At 34.9% G+C, this 21,533-nt stretch overlaps 1 protein-coding gene across 3 annotated transcripts in view; it reads left to right on the top strand.

Moving 5' to 3' along the window:
• Window positions 1-19,157, top strand: part of LOC123548378 (lysophosphatidylcholine acyltransferase 2-like) — a 42,813-nt gene extending 23,656 nt beyond the window's left edge. For all 3 annotated transcript variants that reach the window (XM_045335581.2, XM_045335580.2, XM_045335582.2), the window contains 9 exons: window positions 2,410-2,468; window positions 4,942-4,976; window positions 5,300-5,354; window positions 6,201-6,283; window positions 6,476-6,601; window positions 8,171-8,321; window positions 11,228-11,326; window positions 12,841-12,982; window positions 14,117-19,157. In XM_045335581.2, coding sequence (XP_045191516.2) covers window positions 2,410-2,468; window positions 4,942-4,976; window positions 5,300-5,354; window positions 6,201-6,283; window positions 6,476-6,601; window positions 8,171-8,321; window positions 11,228-11,326; window positions 12,841-12,982; window positions 14,117-14,262 — 896 coding nt within the window. In that variant the 3' untranslated portion in view covers window positions 14,263-19,157. The remainder of the gene's footprint in view (window positions 1-2,409; window positions 2,469-4,941; window positions 4,977-5,299; window positions 5,355-6,200; window positions 6,284-6,475; window positions 6,602-8,170; window positions 8,322-11,227; window positions 11,327-12,840; window positions 12,983-14,116) is intronic.
• The last annotated feature ends 2,376 nt before the right edge of the window (window positions 19,158-21,533 follow it).

Here is a 21,533-nt window from a genome sequence, read left to right as displayed (position 1 = left end):
TTAACTTTTTGCATGAAGGCACTTTACTCGCGAACCACTGCACCCAGGACCTTCAAACTTCACATGCTGATATAACTTACTGAGTACACGACCCCTACTGACTTTGGGGTCACCAGGTCAAAGGTCAAGGCGCTGTGGGGGCATTTGTCACCATTAGTGACAGCTCTTGTTTAAATACAGTAAAGACTGCCTACAGTGACCAACCTTTGGAGAATTTCAAAAAGGTCATTGTAGATAGGGAGTCTGTATACACAATCTCACTGGGAGAGGTCTTGGTTTTAGGCAAATAATACATGTTCTAGTTAGCATTTTATTAAGGACCTTTAAACACTCTTTAAACACTCTGATAAAGCATGGAATATTTTAAATGACCTTTTAAAGCATAGTTTAATATAAATCTGATTTAAAAGTTCATTTACAGTTCTGGAGAAGTTTTCTCCCTTTGAGAGGGTGGGTTAGAAAGCCGTTATAAAGGTTCGAAGTCTGGGTTCGGGGCAAAGAAATAACAGTCGCTGTACGCATCAGACGAGGTCTCTAGAAACAAGCCATTTTTCAAGTGAAATACATCGGGAGGAAATAAAAAGGTCTTTGTAGACAGAAAGTCGCTGAAAGCAAGGGGTCGCTAAGGCAGTCTTTACTGTAGTAGCCTAGTGGGTCTTTTGTAATTATGCTGTCGTCTGCATCTGTGCGTCTGTAATTGTGAATTCGCCAGTCCACAAAATTTAATCCCAATGAGCAAGTAAATTCCAGATTTTTATGTTTAAAAACTGAAATCCACAAATTCATATCCCCTCATAAAAAATGCAGAAAATTATTAAAAGATGTAATGGAAAAATTTGGTATTTGCGACATCTGGAGAATAAAAAATCCTACAAAATCACAATTTACTTGGCACTCTAGCGATAAACCGCCTATTTTTTGTAGATTAGACTATTTTCTGATATCTCAAAGTCTTGTCAATAATACAAACTCATGCGAAATAGATGTCGGGTATAAGTCAGATCATTCAAGAGTAGGTTTAACACTGAATATACAAAATCAACCGAAAGGAAAAGGATATTTTAAACTGAATAACAGTCTCTTATTAAAAGATGACTTTCAAAAAGAAATAAAGGATATAATCAAGGAAACAGCTAGATTAAATGAACAGGCAAATCCAAATACTCTTTGGGAAGTTATCAAGGGAAACATTAGGAATGTAACTATAAAATACGCTACAAAAGTAAAAAAAGAAGAGGAAAAAAAGGAAAAAGAATTACAGTTAAAAATACAAGACATAGAAAAACAAATTTTACATGACAAAAACAATATTGAGAACCTAACAGAGGAAAATGATAAGTATACAACAGAATTAAATGAATTAAATGAGAAAAAGATACAAGGAATAATTATGAGGTCAAAAGCTCAGCAAGTTGAATATAATGACAAAAATAGTAAGTTCTTCTCAAACTTAGAAAAACAAAACTATGAGAAAAAATCTATGAAACAGATACATGTAAACGGAACTATTATAACTGATCAAAAGCAAATTTTGAAAGAGCAAAAACGTTTTTATCAAAATCTATACAAAAAAGAAGAGCAAAAAACATCACAATTCGATTTTATGGATCCACAAATAAACACCCTAAGTGAAATAGAAAATAAAACAACAAGTGAAGAATTAACAGAACATGAATTCAGCATTGCCTTGAGAAGCATGAAAAATAATAATTAAAATTACCATCAATATTGTAACTGAGAAGTTTCTGCCATAAGGCCACGGTGTTCACAGAATCGAACGCTTTCCTATAATCTATAAATGAACAATATAACTTTCTATTCTGAGCTAAATACATATCTATTAACATTTTCAAAGAAAATATATGGTCGACTGTACAATACTTTTTTTCTAAATCCAGCCAGCTCTTCACAAAAAATATTATAACTTTCTAAAAAAATACTTAATCTAATATTTAACGCGGAAGTAAATAGTTTGCCAAAACAACTAAGAATTGTTACACCTCTATAGTTATCAGGGTCAAAAAAAGCTGTTTAGAGCAGAGCAAAACCAGGAAAAGTTTTGCCCACAAAGTTAAATGATTTGACAGTAGGATTGAGAGGATTTATTGTTGTGACTAGGGATCCAACTTGTAACCTTGAAATGGAAAGCTTTATGCTTACTCTACCAGGTCCACTGGCAGCTGAGCAAATACTTATATAATTAAGTACATTTAAAAGGGAGAATTACAGTAAACTATATTTTTCTTTTCAAAAACCACATTTCTGATATGTACATGGAATATAAACTTTCTCTGAACTTCTGTACAATCAACTTGTTTCCTGAGGGACATTTATTATGCGCCGTATGTTAATAGCCTGTTAAAGGCATTCTTCATTGGTGTAACTGTCAGTATTTATTATACTTAACAGGTGCTTTCCACCCTGGAGTTCCCGTTCAACCTGTCTGTCTGAAGTATCCTAACAGATTGGTAAGTACCAAAAATTTCAGTTTCCTAATTTAGTTACTGGGCAAAATATTTTCATTTATTTCTAGACTTTCTACAAGGGAGAGAGCATTTCTCATCCACTTTAAATTGATGATAAATGCCTTTAAAGTTATATAACTCTGCTATGATGCCTTCTTCTCAGTTACCTTTCCTTGAAATTTTATCCAGGCATTCAGTCCCTTGGTTCACCTGATGGGGCCCCATTTGAGCCTTGCTGAAGTATGTAATGAAAGTCACTATACTGCAGTAGTATGTGGCAGTGTAGTAGGAGCTGAACTTTATATTTTGTCATTTGGTGTCTGTGAAAGGAAGAATATAATATTTTTTCTGATGACTTATTCACTGTGAGTGCATACTATAAATATTCTATTAACTTTACAAAATGGTAGTTGCATAATAGATGATTAGAATAGATCTCAAAGACTTTTGCCCCACGTGGCAGATAAATAATTGATGTTTTGAATAATTTTCAACTTAAAAAAATTGATTGGCAGTATTTTTGGTATGGAGATATCTCAGCTGACAAAATCTGAGGAAAAATTTCTTATTTTTGACAAGTAAGTTAATAAACTACTCCAAGCTTTGATATGATGCAGTTAAGTAGATCATAAACTGGGCTACCACCACTTGCATTGCAGGTTATTAAGTGAGAGGGTCTTATCATTAAAAGCCCAAGAAAACTTCCATCAGTGATATATATGTTCATATGTTTTGACAGTTGCAGTTTGCACATTATATCTTACAATTATACAGAAGTGTAGTCAGCTGTATGAACTTCTAAGCATGAGAAACCAGTGAACAAAAAAATAATGCAGAAAGTGACACATGAAACATAAATTACTTTGTATCAGACAGTTGACATGATTAAACATTGCCATCAGTAAAGTCAGTTGATCTGATATCCAATCTAAGGAAAGGTAGTTACATTGTGAATCACTGAGTCATCTTCAATACACGGCACTGCCTAGATGTGGCATTGTATAAACTGTTCATTATGTCTCAGATTCTAATATTCCAGTAATTGCAGATTTTCCCGAATTGTGACCATAATGCACATAGACAAAATACGTTTTTACAAAACTTGTAAAATTCAGATATTTTGTATCTGAGTAAACTTTATACAGAATACCTTTCTGTATTATTAAAACTTTATATAGAATTCTAAGAAATAATGCATCATGAATGCTAATAATATAAGTGAAAGAAGTAAATGGCAAAATGTTTTTCTTCTAATATTTGCAAAGAATAAATCTGAAATGACCACACTGTGAAATCTATTCCATATTTCAGAAATAGCTGACTGCTCAGCAGTATATCTAGAGCATGTGTACCGTAATTATGATTAGCAATTAATGATCCCCTGAACTGCAGATAACCTTGCTCAGGGTGATGCTGTTTTGAACCTTAATTGGCAAGAGTAAATTGACAGTCACGAGAGCCTGAGTATTATTTTATATACATTTCTAAATATACAGGATCAATTTCCCCCACAATTTCATTTTTTGCCTGGATTCAGCAAACTTACGCTCTGAAACTTACACTAAAGAGTAGTTTGCCAATAACTTTGTCTATAGCATATTTGTATGGCTGAAATTTTGCTGAGTCATCGTCAGGTGCAAGAATAAAGATTCTTGCAATGTGCCATTGCAATCTGTAAATATTTGACAATGCCAGAGCAAAAGGAAAATTCAGAATTTGGAAGTATTAAGTTTCCAACTTTAAGATGAATGCAAGCTGTAGGCTCATATTCATCAACATTTAGTCTGAAACTTAAAGGCACTGACCTCCAGATTTGGCTAAAAATAATCTTTCTCTCAAATTGAAGTTTGGTCATATTATAACATCAGATTCTAAAATATTTTTAAAATTCCAAATCAAGAAAAAAAATGACTGTATTGGGAATTGAACCCCGGACCACCGTGGCAATAAAGAATTTTTCCCGTCATCGTAACCAGTAGAGGTATTATAGCAGAATTAGTGAATTATGTCTTCAAAATATAGTTATTTATAATCAAGACAGTTTACCTGGAGTGAAGCGTTACAAACACTTTTCATTTTCATCGTAAAAAGTAGTATAAACAGCAAATTCTCATTTGTTTCCGTAACATATAGTTTTTGTTTTCAAACAATCTGGAGGCCAGTCCCTTTAAAGACTTATGACTACAAACTAAACAAAAAAAATGAATTGTGAAATGCTTGTATGCTGTTGAAACTTTGCATACCTCTTTATAGTAAATACTCTATATCATCATTATGTCAGTACAGAAATTAATCCCACTGAGCAAAATTTATGTTACTCCCATTTATTTTAACTTGTAACATGTGAGATAAATTAGTTAGTGTACACCCTTTACTTACCCAGCAAAATTTTATGACCAAAACATTTAATAGTTTGACAATCTTGTTAATGAAAAATTTGCAAAAAGCACAAATGGCATTTTTTTTCACATTTCAGGATACAGTGACATGGACGTGGGAGGGGCCAGGAATGTAAGTACTTGTTCAAGATTAATTATGATAAAAATTCTCACTTTCTGACATAGTTGTTATTAAATTGGAGCTGGTGTGCCTGTATAGTAGAAGATGAGTTATGAAATGGTGGACTTTACTGAGTGATTTAAAAAATAAGCTTACTTGTTTGTTTTCATTTGTTGATTTACTGAGGTAAACTTTAATGAAAAAAGTGCAGACACAGATGTGATACATAATCGGATTTCCACCTAATGTAATACAAATATTGTTTCTTTTGGTTTTTATTTATTTGTGAAATAGAAGCTTTACTTAAAGATTGTTATGACTTTTCTCATTTCCAGATTTACAATGTTGTGGCTCACATTATGCCAGTTCAGTACCAGTTTAGAAATAGAAGTAAGTATGTAGTAAATAAAGGATATTTTTTGTTTCAATGTAAGATCGAAATATACAGCCAAACTTCGTTAACTCTAACTCGGATAATTCGTACACCACCTTCTCTTAAACCCATCGTGAGGTACTGGAAAAATCCCTGTATAATGAATTTTGTTTGATAAACAACCAGTTAATGAAGTTCGACTGTGTTTCACCAAGTGAAGACTGTTGTATGCAATATTTTCATGAGTGGCACAGCCACAAGTCAAGATAAATTATGGTGTTTACTAGTGAAATATGTTTTGTCTCTTGCATGTGAAACAAACAAATTTTCTTTTTATTTTATGATTCTCAGTGATTTTAACTAAATTATACCCATTTTACTGCGCAATGTCACATGCATTGCGTCGTGATGTCACATTGTAGTGATGTCACAATATCTGTATTGAAAAATTGTCTTTTAGTTCTATAAAGGTTTAAGATTTCTTTTACATTTTATTATAGTGGAGCTTTTATTTTTATTTTCGTATAGGTATTTATATACGTCTATAACTTACTGAAGTACAGTTTTGCAAAACAATGTTCGATTATTTCTAATTTATCTTCTTTAGCATTCAAGTGTAGTCCTGTACCAGTAAAGTTGATATTATTACTGCTTTGAAACAGCAGTATATGACTGTATATATTTCAGTATGTGACTGTATATATTTCAGTATATGACTGTATATATTTCAGTATGTGACTGTATATATTTCAGTATGTGACTGTATATATTTCAGTATATGACTGTATATATTTCAGTATGTGACTGTATATATTTCAGTATGTGACTGTATATATTTCAGTATGTGACTGTATATATTTCAGTATTTGCCAGTATATGTGCCGAATGAGGAGGAAAAGGCAGACCCAAAGTTATACGCTCATAATGTGCGGAAAGTAATGGCCGAGTAAGTATACTTGGAATGTGCCTTTGAAGAAATAAATTGTATGTCAGTTGTTAGAGCCAGTAAATTTCATGGAAATTGGAATGCAATTGTTGTATATAGTTTCATCAAAGAAAAACAGTTGACATAAAATTTTGTTGGCATGTCTTAAAAACAACAACAAAAAAAGCAACAAAAAACACATTTATTTTTCAGAGCATTAAAAATTCCTGTGACAGATCATACTTACGATGATTGTCGTCTGATGATGAAGGCTCGTAAACTAAATCTACCAATGGAATCTGGTCTAGTAGAGTTCCAGAAACTACACAAGAAGTTAGGGTAAGTTGGCGTAATTTTCTCTGAAGAAGTTGGATGCAGTAGGCTGTAAGCTTGGCAGCAGTTGTATAGTAAAATGATAGTAGTCAAACCGGTGTTAGCCAGCCAGCCAAAGGTGCAGCATAATCTGGCTGCTAAAGGCAAGTGGCTGCTTAGGAGAGGTTGAAATTAGAACAGAAAGTCAATTTTGGGAGGTAAGCTGACTGGCTGCTTAATAGAGGCAGGTTCAACTGTATTCTAGGAAATTCCATACTCACTAGTTCATGTAGCAGTGGATTTTATTCTGGTAATTTCACAGTTAGATTGTCAAATGTTATATCACTGATCTGGAATCATATTTTAAACATGGTGAGTATTGCTTGATATAAATATTTAGAGATTCTTAATAAAACACACAAGTAAAGACAGATATGCATAATTTCTTCGGGCCTCCATGGTTGAGTGGTTATGGTCCCTTGCCCTTGACCACTGTGGGTTGGAACCTCACTTGGGGTGTAGAATCACTTCATATGAGGAAGCCATGCAGCAGACAGGCAGGTAGTTCTATCCAGCTGTAGCCCTGTGCCTGAAGTTTTATAAGAGGTGTGAAAAAAAAAAAAAATTGTTCTGCATTTAAGATTAAACTTACCTCACTCTTTAACACCAGAACTAGAACGTAATTCACTAAGTGAAAGATAGTTTGATCTTGGAGACTTTGACTCAAAAGTATTCTGTGTAGAGTATACCATGAAATCATTTAATTTCTTTGGCATGAGTTTCATCCAGAAAGATAGTTTTGTTGGGCATGAGTGTGTACTCCTCACAGTGTAAAGATAGAATAAACAAAGCATTTTTATAGGCTCGTCTCTGAAAATGCGAGGCGTATTATGTGAACACCCGTGGCAGGCAGTTGACGTCCAAAGCATGTCTGCTCTCTTAAGTCGAACAGTTTTCATCCAATCTTCATCAATTTTGCTGACAATGTTTGTGGGCATAATATCTCGGCCAGATTTGATAACCACCCAAATCGCTCCATGCACTCCTGGATTATGGCCCTTGAATTACTCCAAAAACTGCGAATTTCCTTGTCTGCTCTATAAGTCAAACAGTTTTCACCTGATTTTCACCAAACTTGCTGACAATGATTGTGGGTATAATGTCTCATCCAAGTTTGATAACCACCCAATTCCCCCAAGGCACTCTAGGGTTGTGGCCCTTGAATTACTTGAAAAACTGCAAAGTTAGCCTTGTCCGCTCTTTAAGTTGAATAGTTTTCATCCGATCTTCTCCAAACTTGCTGACAATGTTTGTGGGAGTAATATCTCGGCCAAGTTTGATAACCACCCAAATCGCCCCAGACACTCTTGGATTATGGCCCTTGAATTAGGCCAAGTTCGATGACGGGTGTATTTTGTGACAGTCTGGCACTCTTGTTATGTTTGTTTGGATTCATTTTCATTATATTGATGCAACCAAGAAATCCATAAAAATCAGTTTTCCATGAACAATATTGATTTTTACAATGTCATACATTAATGGTCTAAAATATTTTAGACTGATTCCTCAATATGTTTTGATTGTTGTAAATTTCAGGATCAATTTAGATCAGATGCACAACATGTTGGAGAAGTTTAGCAGTATAGATTTACAAGGCAAAGGTGGTATAACATTGTCCGAGTTTGCCAAATACTTACAAGTTCCAGAATCTCAGTCTCTTGAAGAGGTGTTTGCCATGTATGATAGGGTAAGTGGATATTTAAGCAGACAACTATCCATCATTCTCTTTGTTCCAAAATCCTTGTCAGTCTGTACATCCCGAAAGTATTGTTCTGTTATCCATCATAAAATGACTTGTCTATCCATTGTCCTAAAATCCTGGTCAGTCTGTCCATACTGAAATCTTTGTCCATACATCCATCCCAAAAGCCTTACCTAATTATGTCTCCCACACCACTGTGGTGGGAGACATATTGATTTACTCCAGTCTGTCTGTCTGTCTGTCTGTCACAAATCTTGTCCACGCTCTCAGTCGAACATTTCTCATCCGATCTTCACCAAATTTGAACAAAATGTTTGCCAATAAGGCCTCGGCCAAGTTCAATAACAAGCCAAATCGGCCCAGGCACTTCAGATTTATGGCCCTTGAATTACCAAAAGTCACTCTGTATCCACACTCTTAAGTTATTGGTGCATGGTTAATGCCAGTATCCGCACTCTAAGTTATTGGTGCATGGTTGATTGCCAGTATCCGCACTCTAAGTTATTGGTGCATGGTTGATGCCAGTATCCGCAGTCTAAGTCATTGGTGCATGGTTGACTCAGGTACATAACTTTTCAGATGATAAGGCAGTTGTGAGACATGCGCTTTTCTCAAAAGCAGCTCTAGTTCCTTGCTCATTCATCGATCCATCTTGAAATCTTTGCCCATTTATCTCGAAATCCTTGTTTGTCCATCCATGAAATTCATTGTCTGTCCATCCCGCTCTGTCCATACATTCATCCTTGATCATCCTCTTGTCCATGCATCTTTACCGAAATTCTTTTCCATTTATCTATCAATTTCAAAATTATTATCTATCCATCTAAAAAAATTTGTCTGTCCATCCATTTCAGTCCATCCATCTATCCATCCATCTCAAAATCTCTGCCAAGCCCGCCCACTTAGCTCAATAGGAAGAGCACAGATCTACGGATCTCAGGGTCTTGAGTTCGAGCCCTGGGCAAGGCGTATGTTGTCCGTGACAATTTGATAAAAGACATTGTGTCTAAAATCATTTGTCCTCCACCTCTGATTCATGTGGGGAAGTTGGCAGTTAATTACAAAGAACAGGTTTGTAATGGTACAGAATCCAGGAACACTGGTTAGGTTAACTGCCCACCGTTACATAACTGAAATACTGTTGAAAAACGGCGTTAAACCCAAAACAAACAAACAAACAAACAAAATCTCTGCCTGTCCTTGTCTATCCATTCATCCATCCCTATCCATCCATCAAAAAATTCTTGTATGTTCATCCATCCATAAATCCATATCTCCTACAGTTTGTAAAGAATCTGGTAATATATTGCTGTGATTTCAAGCAGTAAATCAGTTACTAGTTTAAGAGACAACCAACACCACAATTAGTTCTCACAATAAATAGGTTTACCGCTTGTAGCATTTGAGAATTTAGTATACATGTGTATCAGTTTGATTCAGTAGTCATTTAGGAGTTACATATGAAGTTTATAATAATGTAATTTAGCTTGATAGAAATAAAAACCAGGTATATTTTAATCACTGATGAGTAGGCTTCATTGAAAAGGCAGTTTTGGTATTATACTATGTGGTGTTACCTCAGAAAACTTCCATTTGAAGGGCCGATACCTTAACCACTTCACCTACATTCTGACCTGTTTAATGTATGAATAAGGGTCTGTATGTAGAAATGCAGACTGTGAAAATAGTAACTGATGTTAGATGTATACATTTCTAAAGTACTAAATCTCATTTTTAAATTAAACGTAAAAATGAAACAGGTAAATGTATAACAAAAATGTAATTTTTAAGCTTGAAGCAGAAAGGAATAGAGGTAAACATATTTTTAAGCTTACCACATCAAAGCATTTGGAGCTTGATGCAAGAAGGCAAAATGTAATTTTAAAGCTTTATGCACAAAAGTATAGAGGTAAACATATAAATTAGTAAAATGTATTTTTAAAGCTTTAAACACTAAGGCATACAGGTAAACATAATAGTAAAGTGTATTTTCTAAAGTGTGATTTTAAAGCTGTAAGCATAAAAGCTTAGAGGTAAACATATCAATTAGTAAAATGTAATTTTAAAGCTTTAAGCAATATGGCGTACAGGTAAACATACTAGTAAAATGAAATGTTACAAGCTTTAAACACAAAGGCAAAGAGGTACACATATTAATTAGTAAATTGTAATTTTAAAGCTTTAAACAAAAAAGGGTACAGGTAAAAGTATTACTGGTATCAAAATGAAATTTTGGAGCTTAATGTGCAATGGCATACAGCTAAACATATTAGTGAAATTTTAGGCATAGAGGTAAAGGTATTGATTAGTGAAATATGGTTTTAAAGCTTGAAGTACAAGGACATATATGTAAATTTATTAGTAAAAGGTAATTTTGGAGCTTAATATGCATTGGTTTACAGGTAATGTAATTTAGAAGCTTAAAGCTCAAAGGCATATATATAATCATATTTGAGAAATGAAATTTAAAGCTATAAGCATAAAGGCTTAGAGGTCTTCATATTATTTAGTAAAATGTAGTATTATAGCTTAATTAAGCACAAAGGTATCTAGGTAAGCATATTAGTAAAATGAAATGTTAAAGCTTAAAGCAGAAAAGGTATCTAAGTGAGCATATTATTAAAATGAAATATTTAAGCTTAAAGCAGGGGTAGTTGTGAAGCTATTAGTGAGCTTAAAGCACAAAGGTGTCGAGGTAAGTGTAATAGTAAAATGTAAAAGCAATCTGCACTGGAAGTTGCAAAAAGTAAAGAGTACAGACAGGAGATAATTGTATCTGTTTTTGTGTGTGTGAAAGAGATAATAATTAATTAAAACCATTGTAACCTTGTGATATTTATAGAGTCTTCGCAGTAATATTTTTTGTTTAATATTAATTTTATGATTTTCAGGATGACTCAGGGTCAATAGATTTCCGAGAGTATGTGATAGGTTTATCTTTGATCTCAGCACCAGCAAATACAGAAAGTACGATCTCCTTAGCATTCCAGGTGAGCTTTGATGTCAGTAATTTTTTTGTAAAAATATTAACTTACTTGATAGAATTATATTGGGTCCACATTTCCATCTGTTTTAAGGTATTTCTGTAAGGTCATTCTCTGGGGACTAATTTTCAGGATTTTTTTTATGCCTCTGCCATAAAATGGGAGCGGGGTGGGGGCGCATATAGTGTTACCCCTGTCTGTGTGTGTGTTCGTTTGTCCGTCCGTGTGTTTGGGAAAGGGTGATGTTCGTGTCCGGTCCATAACTTTGACATGCATGGTCCAATTTCAAAATAATTTGACACAAATAATAAGCATAGATAGACGATGTGTCATGCACAAAAACCAGGTCCCTAGGTCTAAGGTCAAGGTCACAGAGGCCAAAGGTCACATACAAGAATGACTTTGTCCTGAGCATTTCTTCTTCATGCATGGAGGGATTTTGATGTAAGTTGCCTCAGTTGTATACCCTCATGAGACAGAATGTCATGCCTAAGAACCAGGTCCCTAGTTTAGAATTACTTCCCTTTGTTGTTACTATAAATAGCTTATATTGTAACTTTCTTATTACTGGTCATAGGGAAAAAACAAGACCACTTTTCTGTAGTACAACATGCATGTTACATCCAATTTAGAGAAGTATTTTAACCTATCTCTACCTGGTATTAGTTGTTCATATAAATAACTTATGCCTGTGATGTTTCTCATGTTGCGGGGGCATCCGTGTCTGTGACACATTCCTAGTTTTTGCATCAATATTTTTATTGCATCAGTACAAGAAATCAAATCCCGTCAAAAATATCACATTTCTATTTATCATTTATAATACCATTAAAATTTGAAATCCACAAAATTTCATGCCAACAGAAAATGTTTTACGGTAATGCTTTCCATGATAACAGGTACGTTAAGTTAGTTTGGGCTATAGATTTGAATATTTGGCTGAATCAGCAGAGTTACTCTTTATGCACAATGGTTCTCAATGGCTGAGTGGTTAAGTTGCTGACTTTGAATGACTTGACTTTCACCGATGGGGGTTGGAAATGTCACCTGGGGCATAGAATTTTTTATGTGAGAAAGCCATCTAGCTGGCAACTGAGAGGTTGGTGGTTCTACCCAGATGCCCACCAGTGTTCTAAACAATGTTCAGAGGGGCACGTGGGAACTTCCTCCATCATTAAAAGCTGGAAAAGGTTCCATATGACCTAAATTGTGTCACTGTTACAACAAAAACATAACAAACAAACTCTGTATGCACATGGTAATGTTAGACATTGGTTCAGATTTGTACTGACTGTTAATATCAAATTTTTTGTACAGTGTAGAATTAAATTATGACCTGATTATTCAAAACTTCAAGATAGAGTATAACAATTTGGTCAATAAAAAAATAGGGTAGTGTGCTTGCCTTTTTTTTTTAAGATACAAAAAATTTGTATCTCAAGCAAGCTATTATTTAGTTGAAAGTCACAGTTTTGGTGACACTTTAAAGCTACTGTTTCATAGATTTATATATATTACAGTTGTTCGACTCGAGTAAGCAGGGTTATATCAGTGAGGATGACTTGTCTCATATACTGTACAACTCCTTTGCTATGGTAGATGTTGATGTGGCGGAACTCTTCAAACAAATTGATGCTGATGAAGATGGGAAAATAACCTATGGTAATTTGATAAACCATTTACTAATGGTGACCCTTTGATTATGGTAATGAGCCCTTGGTGACCATGTGGTTAGGGTCACAGACTGCTTATTGCTTGCTCCTCACTGATGTGGGTTGGAAACCTTGCTTGGGATGTAGAATTCTGCCACATTGGAAAACCATACAGATGGCTTGCAGGTTTGTGGTTCTACTCAGGTGCCTGCCTAGACTTGAAATATTGCTCAGACGCGAAGCTAGGAGTATTTCTCCACCATTGAAACATGGAAAGTGGACATATAATTGTGACATTGTGATGTTAAACCCAACCCAAAAAAATGCTTGTGGTGGCCATGAGTACTGATTTTGACTTACAAACATTAAATACATGGTCTTCTTTATTCTGTGTAAAAAGAAAAGTTTCTAGCACTGCTGTTCACACCTAAAATACATTTAAGTGTCTTACTTACAACATCATTGAGAGCAATGTCAAATGAATATTTGAAGATGAGGATGAAAATATCTGTGGTAGTCTTGTCATATGATTTCAGCAAGAAATGGCTTAAATATTGTTTGAAATGCCTTTTTGGACAAAAAATGACTGGCACCAGTAACTGAATTGGCCATTATCTGACTATTGTTTTTATACACCCGTCCCTGAAAGAGCGGGGCATATTATGTGAACACCCATGGCGGGCTGCGACCAAAAGCATGTCCGCTCTAAGTCGAACAGTTTTCATCCGATCTTCACGAAACTTGCTGACAATGTTTTTGGGCATAATATCTTGGCCAAGTTCGATAACCAACCAAATCGCCCCAAGCATTCTTGGATTATGGCCCTTGAATTTACGTAACTGAGTATTTAGACGGGCATATTTTGTGACAGTCTGGCACTCTTGTTTGAGGGTTTTTTTTGTAGCTGAAGTATGAAGTTTTTGACTCATCTGTTTTGAAGACCAATGTCAAAATGATTTAAGTTTTTTAAGTACAATCTTCAAATCAAACAGCATGCTGAAACTGGTCTCCATAGTCTGGTTTAGAAATCTTAAAGGTTTTCAAGCCACGATACTGGATGTCTGACACAGCATGTCTCCCACATCAATATTTAGTGAAATATAACGTACAGTAAGTAAGATATCTTTTTCTGTCTTTTTTGCAGAAGAGTTTAAAGCCTTTGCAGAGAAGAAACCAGAATATGCACCAATATTTTTGGCCTACCAAGAACTAAGTAAAAGTAATGTTAATGAAAACGCAACCATGGAAACCGTAAAGGAAGAAGATGAGGACCACATAAAGTCAGAATAGGTCAAGGTCACTGGCTGAACTATTTATAGACATAATGATCTTTTTATGAAAACCTTTCTAGAGTAAGATGGCGAGCATTTAATGTCAAAATAGTTTCAAGGTAAAGGTCAGGCCCTTCCACAGAGTGTAGTATTTATAGGTTATTAATTTTGTTTCATGAAATATGAAGAAAATCTCCATCAGAGATACTGCACGTTTTTAGGAGCGCAATCTACAAAAGAAGAGCATGCTTCTCAACGCATAGTTAATAGTCTTTAAATTGCATTGGCATGTGCTCTTAATCTATTTTATGCTAATCAGATAAGTGTGTTCTTTAGCCTGAGTAAAATTGAAAATATCATGGTTAGTGTTTTTTATGTGACAACCATGAAAATGACATAAATCATGTGATATGAAATTTGTTTGTTAATATGGTAAAGTATTGTAAGCACAAAGAGATTGAAGATACCTAAGTAATACATAGTAGAAGTGACATTTTCTGTTTGTTGCACCAGATTAAAAATTGAAATTCTTACGGTCCAGTTCTATTTATATTAAAAAATTTATCATAATTGAAAATCAATACAGTTTAACACGGTATAATAAAACTTTAAAAGCTTAAGCAGTTTTGGTATTCCTTTTCGGTATTTAAAACACTGGTGTGCTTTTATTAGCGTGGAAGGGTCTGATCAAGGTGATTGGGGGAATTAGTTTTAGAGTTATTTTTGAAGCTGTAGAATTTAGCTGAATAACTTTCTTGAGCTTAAGAATGTTTTATATTTTGTAAGTTTTAAGACAGTTGTTTTAAAGTGATATTGCTATATTTTCATGTTTTTATGTTGCTTTCAAAAAGTGAAGACAATTTGTTCTTCATTGCAGTAAATGTTATCTGCTAAATAACCCATATAAAACATGTGAAATAGGAGAATATATATATATGTATATGTAAATATAGGTGGTGCTTCTGAAACTTGCTTTGGGGGGCACTTAAAGCCTTACATTGTTACATTTAGATAGTACCGGTAGGACAAAATTTACTTGGACAAAATCTTTTGAATATTTTTACATAAGCAGACAAAAAAATCCTTTATCAATAAAAGTAGGATGACTTAATGAATTATCAATTTGAATATAAATATTATCATTGACTTAATAAATTGCAATTGATATTTCTCTCATATTGAACTAGGGCATTTGTGGCAGAAGATTCATAATAGCTTATAATGTTAAAATCCTTTAAGGTGAGAAAGTTAGCCAGTCAGCTTCCCAAATATCAGTAGTTCTACTCCTGTGAAAGCTGAACTATTTGAAGGGCCTACTCCATCCAAAGTTGGTGGCCATTTGACTTAAATTGTGACCTGTTTGAAACACAAGGAACTGAAAACAACTTCTCAAACAACCTGCTAGAAATTGAAATAATTTCACACAAATATTTCTTTGATGACCCGTTGCCGGGATCATTCAAATAATTTCAAATCATTGAAAACATGGCAGCCTGAAGGCACGGTCACTTTTCCCTATACATGTATGCATATAGTAGGAACTTTAAACTAGAAAAAATCTTCAAAGGCAGTCATAAGGAACAAATTAGTTGAATGAAATTTAGCATTACTGGTATAACAATGAATGTTCGAGGATATTGTCTGCCTATGTAGAAATGAGTAATCGGTTTTTTTCTGTCCAAGAAGAATTTTTTTTAGAATATTCTTGCTGAATGTGATGCTGAAATGCTCAGTTTTATTTCTTGCTCAGAGACTTGCAAGCCATATTCATTGAGTAATCTCATAATGTTAATATTCTATTTGTTTACAAAGCATTTATATATATATGTTTATTTTGATGTAATTTCTCTGTAGCGTGACATGACTTGTTTGCATGCAATAATTTTTGTTTACAGTTTTGTTGTTGTAGAAAATGACTTTGATTTTATCCGAACAGTCAGGTTATACAAGACTGATATTGGAGAGGTGCAATTTTAAAATAAGACCTTTTTATATGTCCCGCTTCTCAGAAGAGTGGTATATGGTTTTGCTCATAGTTGGTTCATCCATTGGTAGAAAACCATTCAGTTTCTTGTCATTGGTAGACCATTCAATTTACACTCGGTAACTGGAGAATGCTTGGGCCTACAATGGTCAAACTTCATATGATGATTGTCTGTGAACAGTAGATGACCTTTGTCTTTTAGGGTCAGTAGATCAAATGTCAAGGTCGAATTGAACCTTAGAATGAAACTGTTTCCAGTAAAGAAGTAAAAATGCATCAGACTTAGAAGTATGGTTGCATGTGGTTAGTAGATGACCCCTATTGTTTTTGGGGGTGGGAGCAGTAGTTCAAAGAGAATGAAAATGGTTTCTGTTCAATAAGTAAAGGACCCTTTGGCATTCTGCCTTCAGACTTCATGGCATGATTGCCAGTGGTAAGTTGATGACCCCTGTTATTTTATGGGTCATTATGTAAAGCATAAATGTCTAAAAAAGTTTCTGCCTGGTATCTAAAGAACACTTGTTCTACTGCTTTTTAATTTCATAGAATTATCATTCAGCAACATTAGGGGCCATTAGGTCAAAGGTCACAGTGACCTTGAAACTTAAAATGGTTTTTGATCACTATAACCATCAGATTTCATATTATGATTGCCTGTGGTTAGGAGATGATGAGCCCCATTGTTTTTATGAGTCAGTACTTCCAGGGTCATAGTCACAATAGCCTTGAGATTGAAAACATTTCATAATCAGTTCGGCCTATGACCTTTACACTTCTTAGGATGATTGCTTGCAACCAGTAGATGACCCATTGTTTTTGAGGTCATAAGGTCAAGGTCACACCATACAATTTGACAGACCCGTTTGCCACCAACAGGCTATCATTAGGGGGCATATATGTTTTACAAACAGCTTGTGTGTATTTTATTGATAGAAGGCCCATTGTAGGCAGGTCCTTTCTTATTTATTTGTATATACTTGCCAATACTTTCCTGTCCCTTTTTCAGTCAAACATGTTTTTATATATAGATCATCAGTAAGTAGAGAAGGTTATTTATTAAATTAATATAAAAATATTTTAAAAAATCATGCCCATACTATTAGTTACTGTTGAATTTGTTTCCTGGTTATGTTTAGCAGGTGAAGTGTAATACTAAGTGATGTTCTCAAAGTCTGAAATACTGTAAAACCGGAAATGCATTTTTTTGTTTGTCTGTATTAAGTATAAGGAGAACTATTATACTCGCTCTTATTTTCTGCTGTTTCATTCTGGTGCCTGGTTAAAGTTTTGATGCACTTCCATTTTTGTCTCTATTATTTGGTGGATTTGTGTCAAACAGTTGTTCCTCATCATCATCCTCATAACGTGACAAAGGGCCATATCTCTGCACCTATATTTTGTAATTTATTCCATTTTGATGCAAATTCACTCTATCTCCATTATTTTGACATAGATCTGATTTACATATGACATATTAATCACTCTAGTGATAACTAGTTCTTTCAGATATGCCTTTTTTTCACTATCCAGCATCAAAATAGTCGAGTATGCTGTCTTCTCTGATGCTCTTGTTCTTCAGCTACTGATGTTGTAAATATGTGGAACACTTTGTAATAACCAGATTTATAATTTTGAATGTGTCGTCATTGGATGAACATGAGTTTAAATATAGTCAACCTGATTTCAGATTATAGTAAACTCGAGTTCGGATATAATAAACAAGATTTTGGATATGGTAAATGTTCAGACAAAATAAAGCATGCAGTTTATTTTATATCGCCATAGGAGAAGTTACAGAGTAGCAGAAGTGTAGTGGTCATGAATAATTATTTATCAGTAGTAAAAATATACCAGGTCTAAATTTGACAGACCTATAGATGGAGAATGACAATAGACGTAGGCATGTTTAACTGAAACTTGTTTGAAATATTTTATTCTTTTTATAGTTATTTCTGAATGTATTTGTAATTGTATGTATCATTGTATAGAAAGAAAAAGTCTGTTATCCATTCATCCACAGTAATTATTAAGCCTATCACCAAATGAATAAATCGATGCATCACAACTATTTAAGGGGGATGGGGAGGTAATACAGGAACACTATTTGAACAAAGTTTCAGTGAAATCTGTAAAATATAGCAGTCACAAAATTTAGTTAAAAATTTGGTGAAAAGACTGCCCGAGAATGATTTTGAACTGCCCTAGAATAACTTAACTGCCTTAGTATGACTGAATGGAGCCAGAATAACTTTGAACTGACAGAATGGCGCCAGAATAACTTTGAACTGACTGAATGGAGCCAGAATAACTTTGAACTGACTGAATGGAGCCAGAATAACTTTGAACTGACTGAATGGCGCCAGAATAACTTTGAACTGACTGAATGGCGCCAGAATAACTTTGAACTGACAGAATGGCGCCAGAATAACTGAACTGGCTGAATGGCACCAGAATAGCCTTGTACTGACTGAACGGCGCCAGAATAACTTTGAACTGACTGAACGGCGCCAGAATAGCTTTGAACTGACTGAATAGCGCCAGAATAACTTCACACTGACTGAATGGCGCCAGAATAACTTTGAACTGACTGAATGGCGCCAGAATAACTTTGAACTGACTGAATGGCACCAGAATAACTTTGAACTGAACTGACTGAATGGCGCCAGAATAACTTTGAACTGACTGAATGGCGCCAGAATAACTTTGAACTACCTTAGTAAAACTTTTAACTGTCCGAGATTGACTTTAAAATGTCTAATTGTATCTTAATATTTTTATCTTTTATGTTGTTTTAATTTATATTGTCACGCTGTTAAATTTGCACACATTTCAAGATTCCACCTAAACCATATTGACTCCGATGTATGTATTACATAAGATCCATATTATTTTTATCAACTTGATAATAAAATAAATATAATGGGGAAAAACTGTGTTATGTTGTTATTGTATTCATAGAAGTGTAAGAATGATGCAGAAGGTCCTAGTTTACAGTGCTTATGGTGCTGTAAGAAAAGCTTGAAATTTGTTACCCAAGGATCCTGGTAAAGTAGTGGGTATATTGTTTGCTGTTATTGGTGGTTGGTTGCTCATTAAACCATTTTCGATCACTCTTGACCTGTAGCTATTCTATTTCATAGCAATAGTCTATTGCCTTTAAAGAGTTGACAACAGCGTACTTTAGTTGAATGTCCATTAACCATGGTAGCTGTTGAGGAATTTAGCAATCCCACCATGTGTAAGGAGTCAGCCAATGAAATACACCAATAAAAATAAGTAGTTGTTTTACTGCAGTAAGACAAGACTGGAAACAACTGGTTCAACTGCTCCTTGGAGTAGTGTTAAACCAGCATAAACAAAAAACAAATACTTAAAATACTACCACGGTAACACATACACTTTTAATGCTACAGCTGTCATACAGATTAACAGTTCTTATCACAATTAAAGAAGGCCTTATTGTTTTGGAGGTAAGTAGGTCATAAGTATGCTGAAACTGATAGGGCCTAATGGCATTAAATTTTCTAGTACGACTGCCTATGGAAGCATGGGAAGCTGTTGATAATTTGTGTTTTGTCAGAAGAAAACATACCCAATATCTGTGCATTAAAGATCCTACTAATTTTGTGCTAATTAGTGTTAATTGGCATTCACTGATTTTCTGATATCAACGCCTGGAGAAACCTGATGGAGTTTCCATGCTACCTCTGATTATTGATTTCTAGAATTAGCACGTGATCAAAATTGCATGTTTGAAACGAAAAGGAGGCAATGCTGCCAAGAACAGAACACTAGGTCTGTATTAATTGAATTTACCTTATAGTTTGATAACTATGACACGCGTTCATGTTCCTTCTGACATCTATACAAGAGGGCCAAGATGATCCTAGATCGCTCACCTGAGTAACACACAACAGTGTAAACAACACACAACAGTGTAAACATGTTTTACCTAGTGATTCATGGAGACAAATATTCTGACCAATTTCCATTAAGATTGGACCACAAAACATGGTCTCCAGAGTATAAACAAGCTTTTCCTTTGATTTGACCTGGTAACCTAGTTTATGACCCCACATGACCCAGTTTCAAACTTGATCTAGATATCCTCAAGACAAATATTCTGACCATGTTTCATAAAGATTGAGTCACAACTGTGGCCTCTAGATTGGTCATAAGCTTTTCCTTTGATCTGACCGGATTACCTAGTTTTTTGATCCCACATGACCCAGATTTGAAATTGACCAAGAGGTCATTAAGACAAACATTCTGACCAAGTTTCATGAAGATTGAGTCACAACTGTGGCCTCTAGAATGGTCATATTAAGCTTTTTCTTTGATTTGACTGGGTGACCTAGTTTTTGACCACACATGACCCAGATTCGAGCTTGATCTAGAGGTCATCTAGACAAACATTCTGACCTAGTGTCATAAAGACTGGGTCACAACTGTGGCCTCTAGAATGTTCACAAGCTTTTTCTATGATCTGGCCTACTGACCTAGTTTTTGACCCCATATGACCCAGTTTCGACCTTAACCTAGAATGTGAAACCAAAATTTGTAGTCCTGTTTGGCGCCATATAACCTATACTGTGTTGGTGCGCCGTAAAACCCAAATAAATAAATAACTTAACCTAGAAATCATTAAGACAAACATTCTGACCAGTGACCAGGTTTCATAAAGATTGGGTCACAACTGTGGCCTCTGGAGTGTTCACAAGCTTTTCCTATGATCTGGCCTACTGACCTAGTTTTTGACCCCACATGACCCAGTTTCAAACTTGACCTAGAGATCATCAAGACAAACATTTTGACCAAGTTTCATAAAGACTGGGTCACAGCTGTGGCCTCTAAAGTGTTCACATGGAAAATGTTGACGCCGGACAACGACCGGTCACAATACCTCACCTTGAGCACTTTGTGCTCAGGTGAACTAAAAATGTAACCTCTTGCTTAAAAGCTATGCGAGGTATAAACAGGCATTAGTGTATGGACCGGCAATGTTCGGAACCTTCGTTAGTACACAAGTCCAATCCGTCTTTTTCCGTAGGAATTCCTTTTCTATATTTAACTTCAGAATTTATCATTCTTTACCTTACACCCCTATATTAAGGGTGTAATATAGATGGTGCTGTGGTTGGAAAATGGGTTTCCCCAGACTGTCAATTTGCAGAAATTGTCACACTGGATTCCCAGGCTACCTATGGCCATGAGATGACCTTACTTTTTCTTGGAGCCAACAAATTGACTGATCAAAAGGTCAAGGCTTCTTCCTTGACTGACATTCATGAAACTTGTGGAATGAT

Source organism: Mercenaria mercenaria, chromosome 6, assembly GCF_021730395.1.
Source record: "Mercenaria mercenaria strain notata chromosome 6, MADL_Memer_1, whole genome shotgun sequence".
Taxonomy (NCBI): domain Eukaryota; kingdom Metazoa; phylum Mollusca; class Bivalvia; order Venerida; family Veneridae; genus Mercenaria; species Mercenaria mercenaria.
The sequence above is the reverse complement of the archived record's forward strand: the minus strand, read 5'-3'. Positions and strand labels throughout refer to the sequence as shown.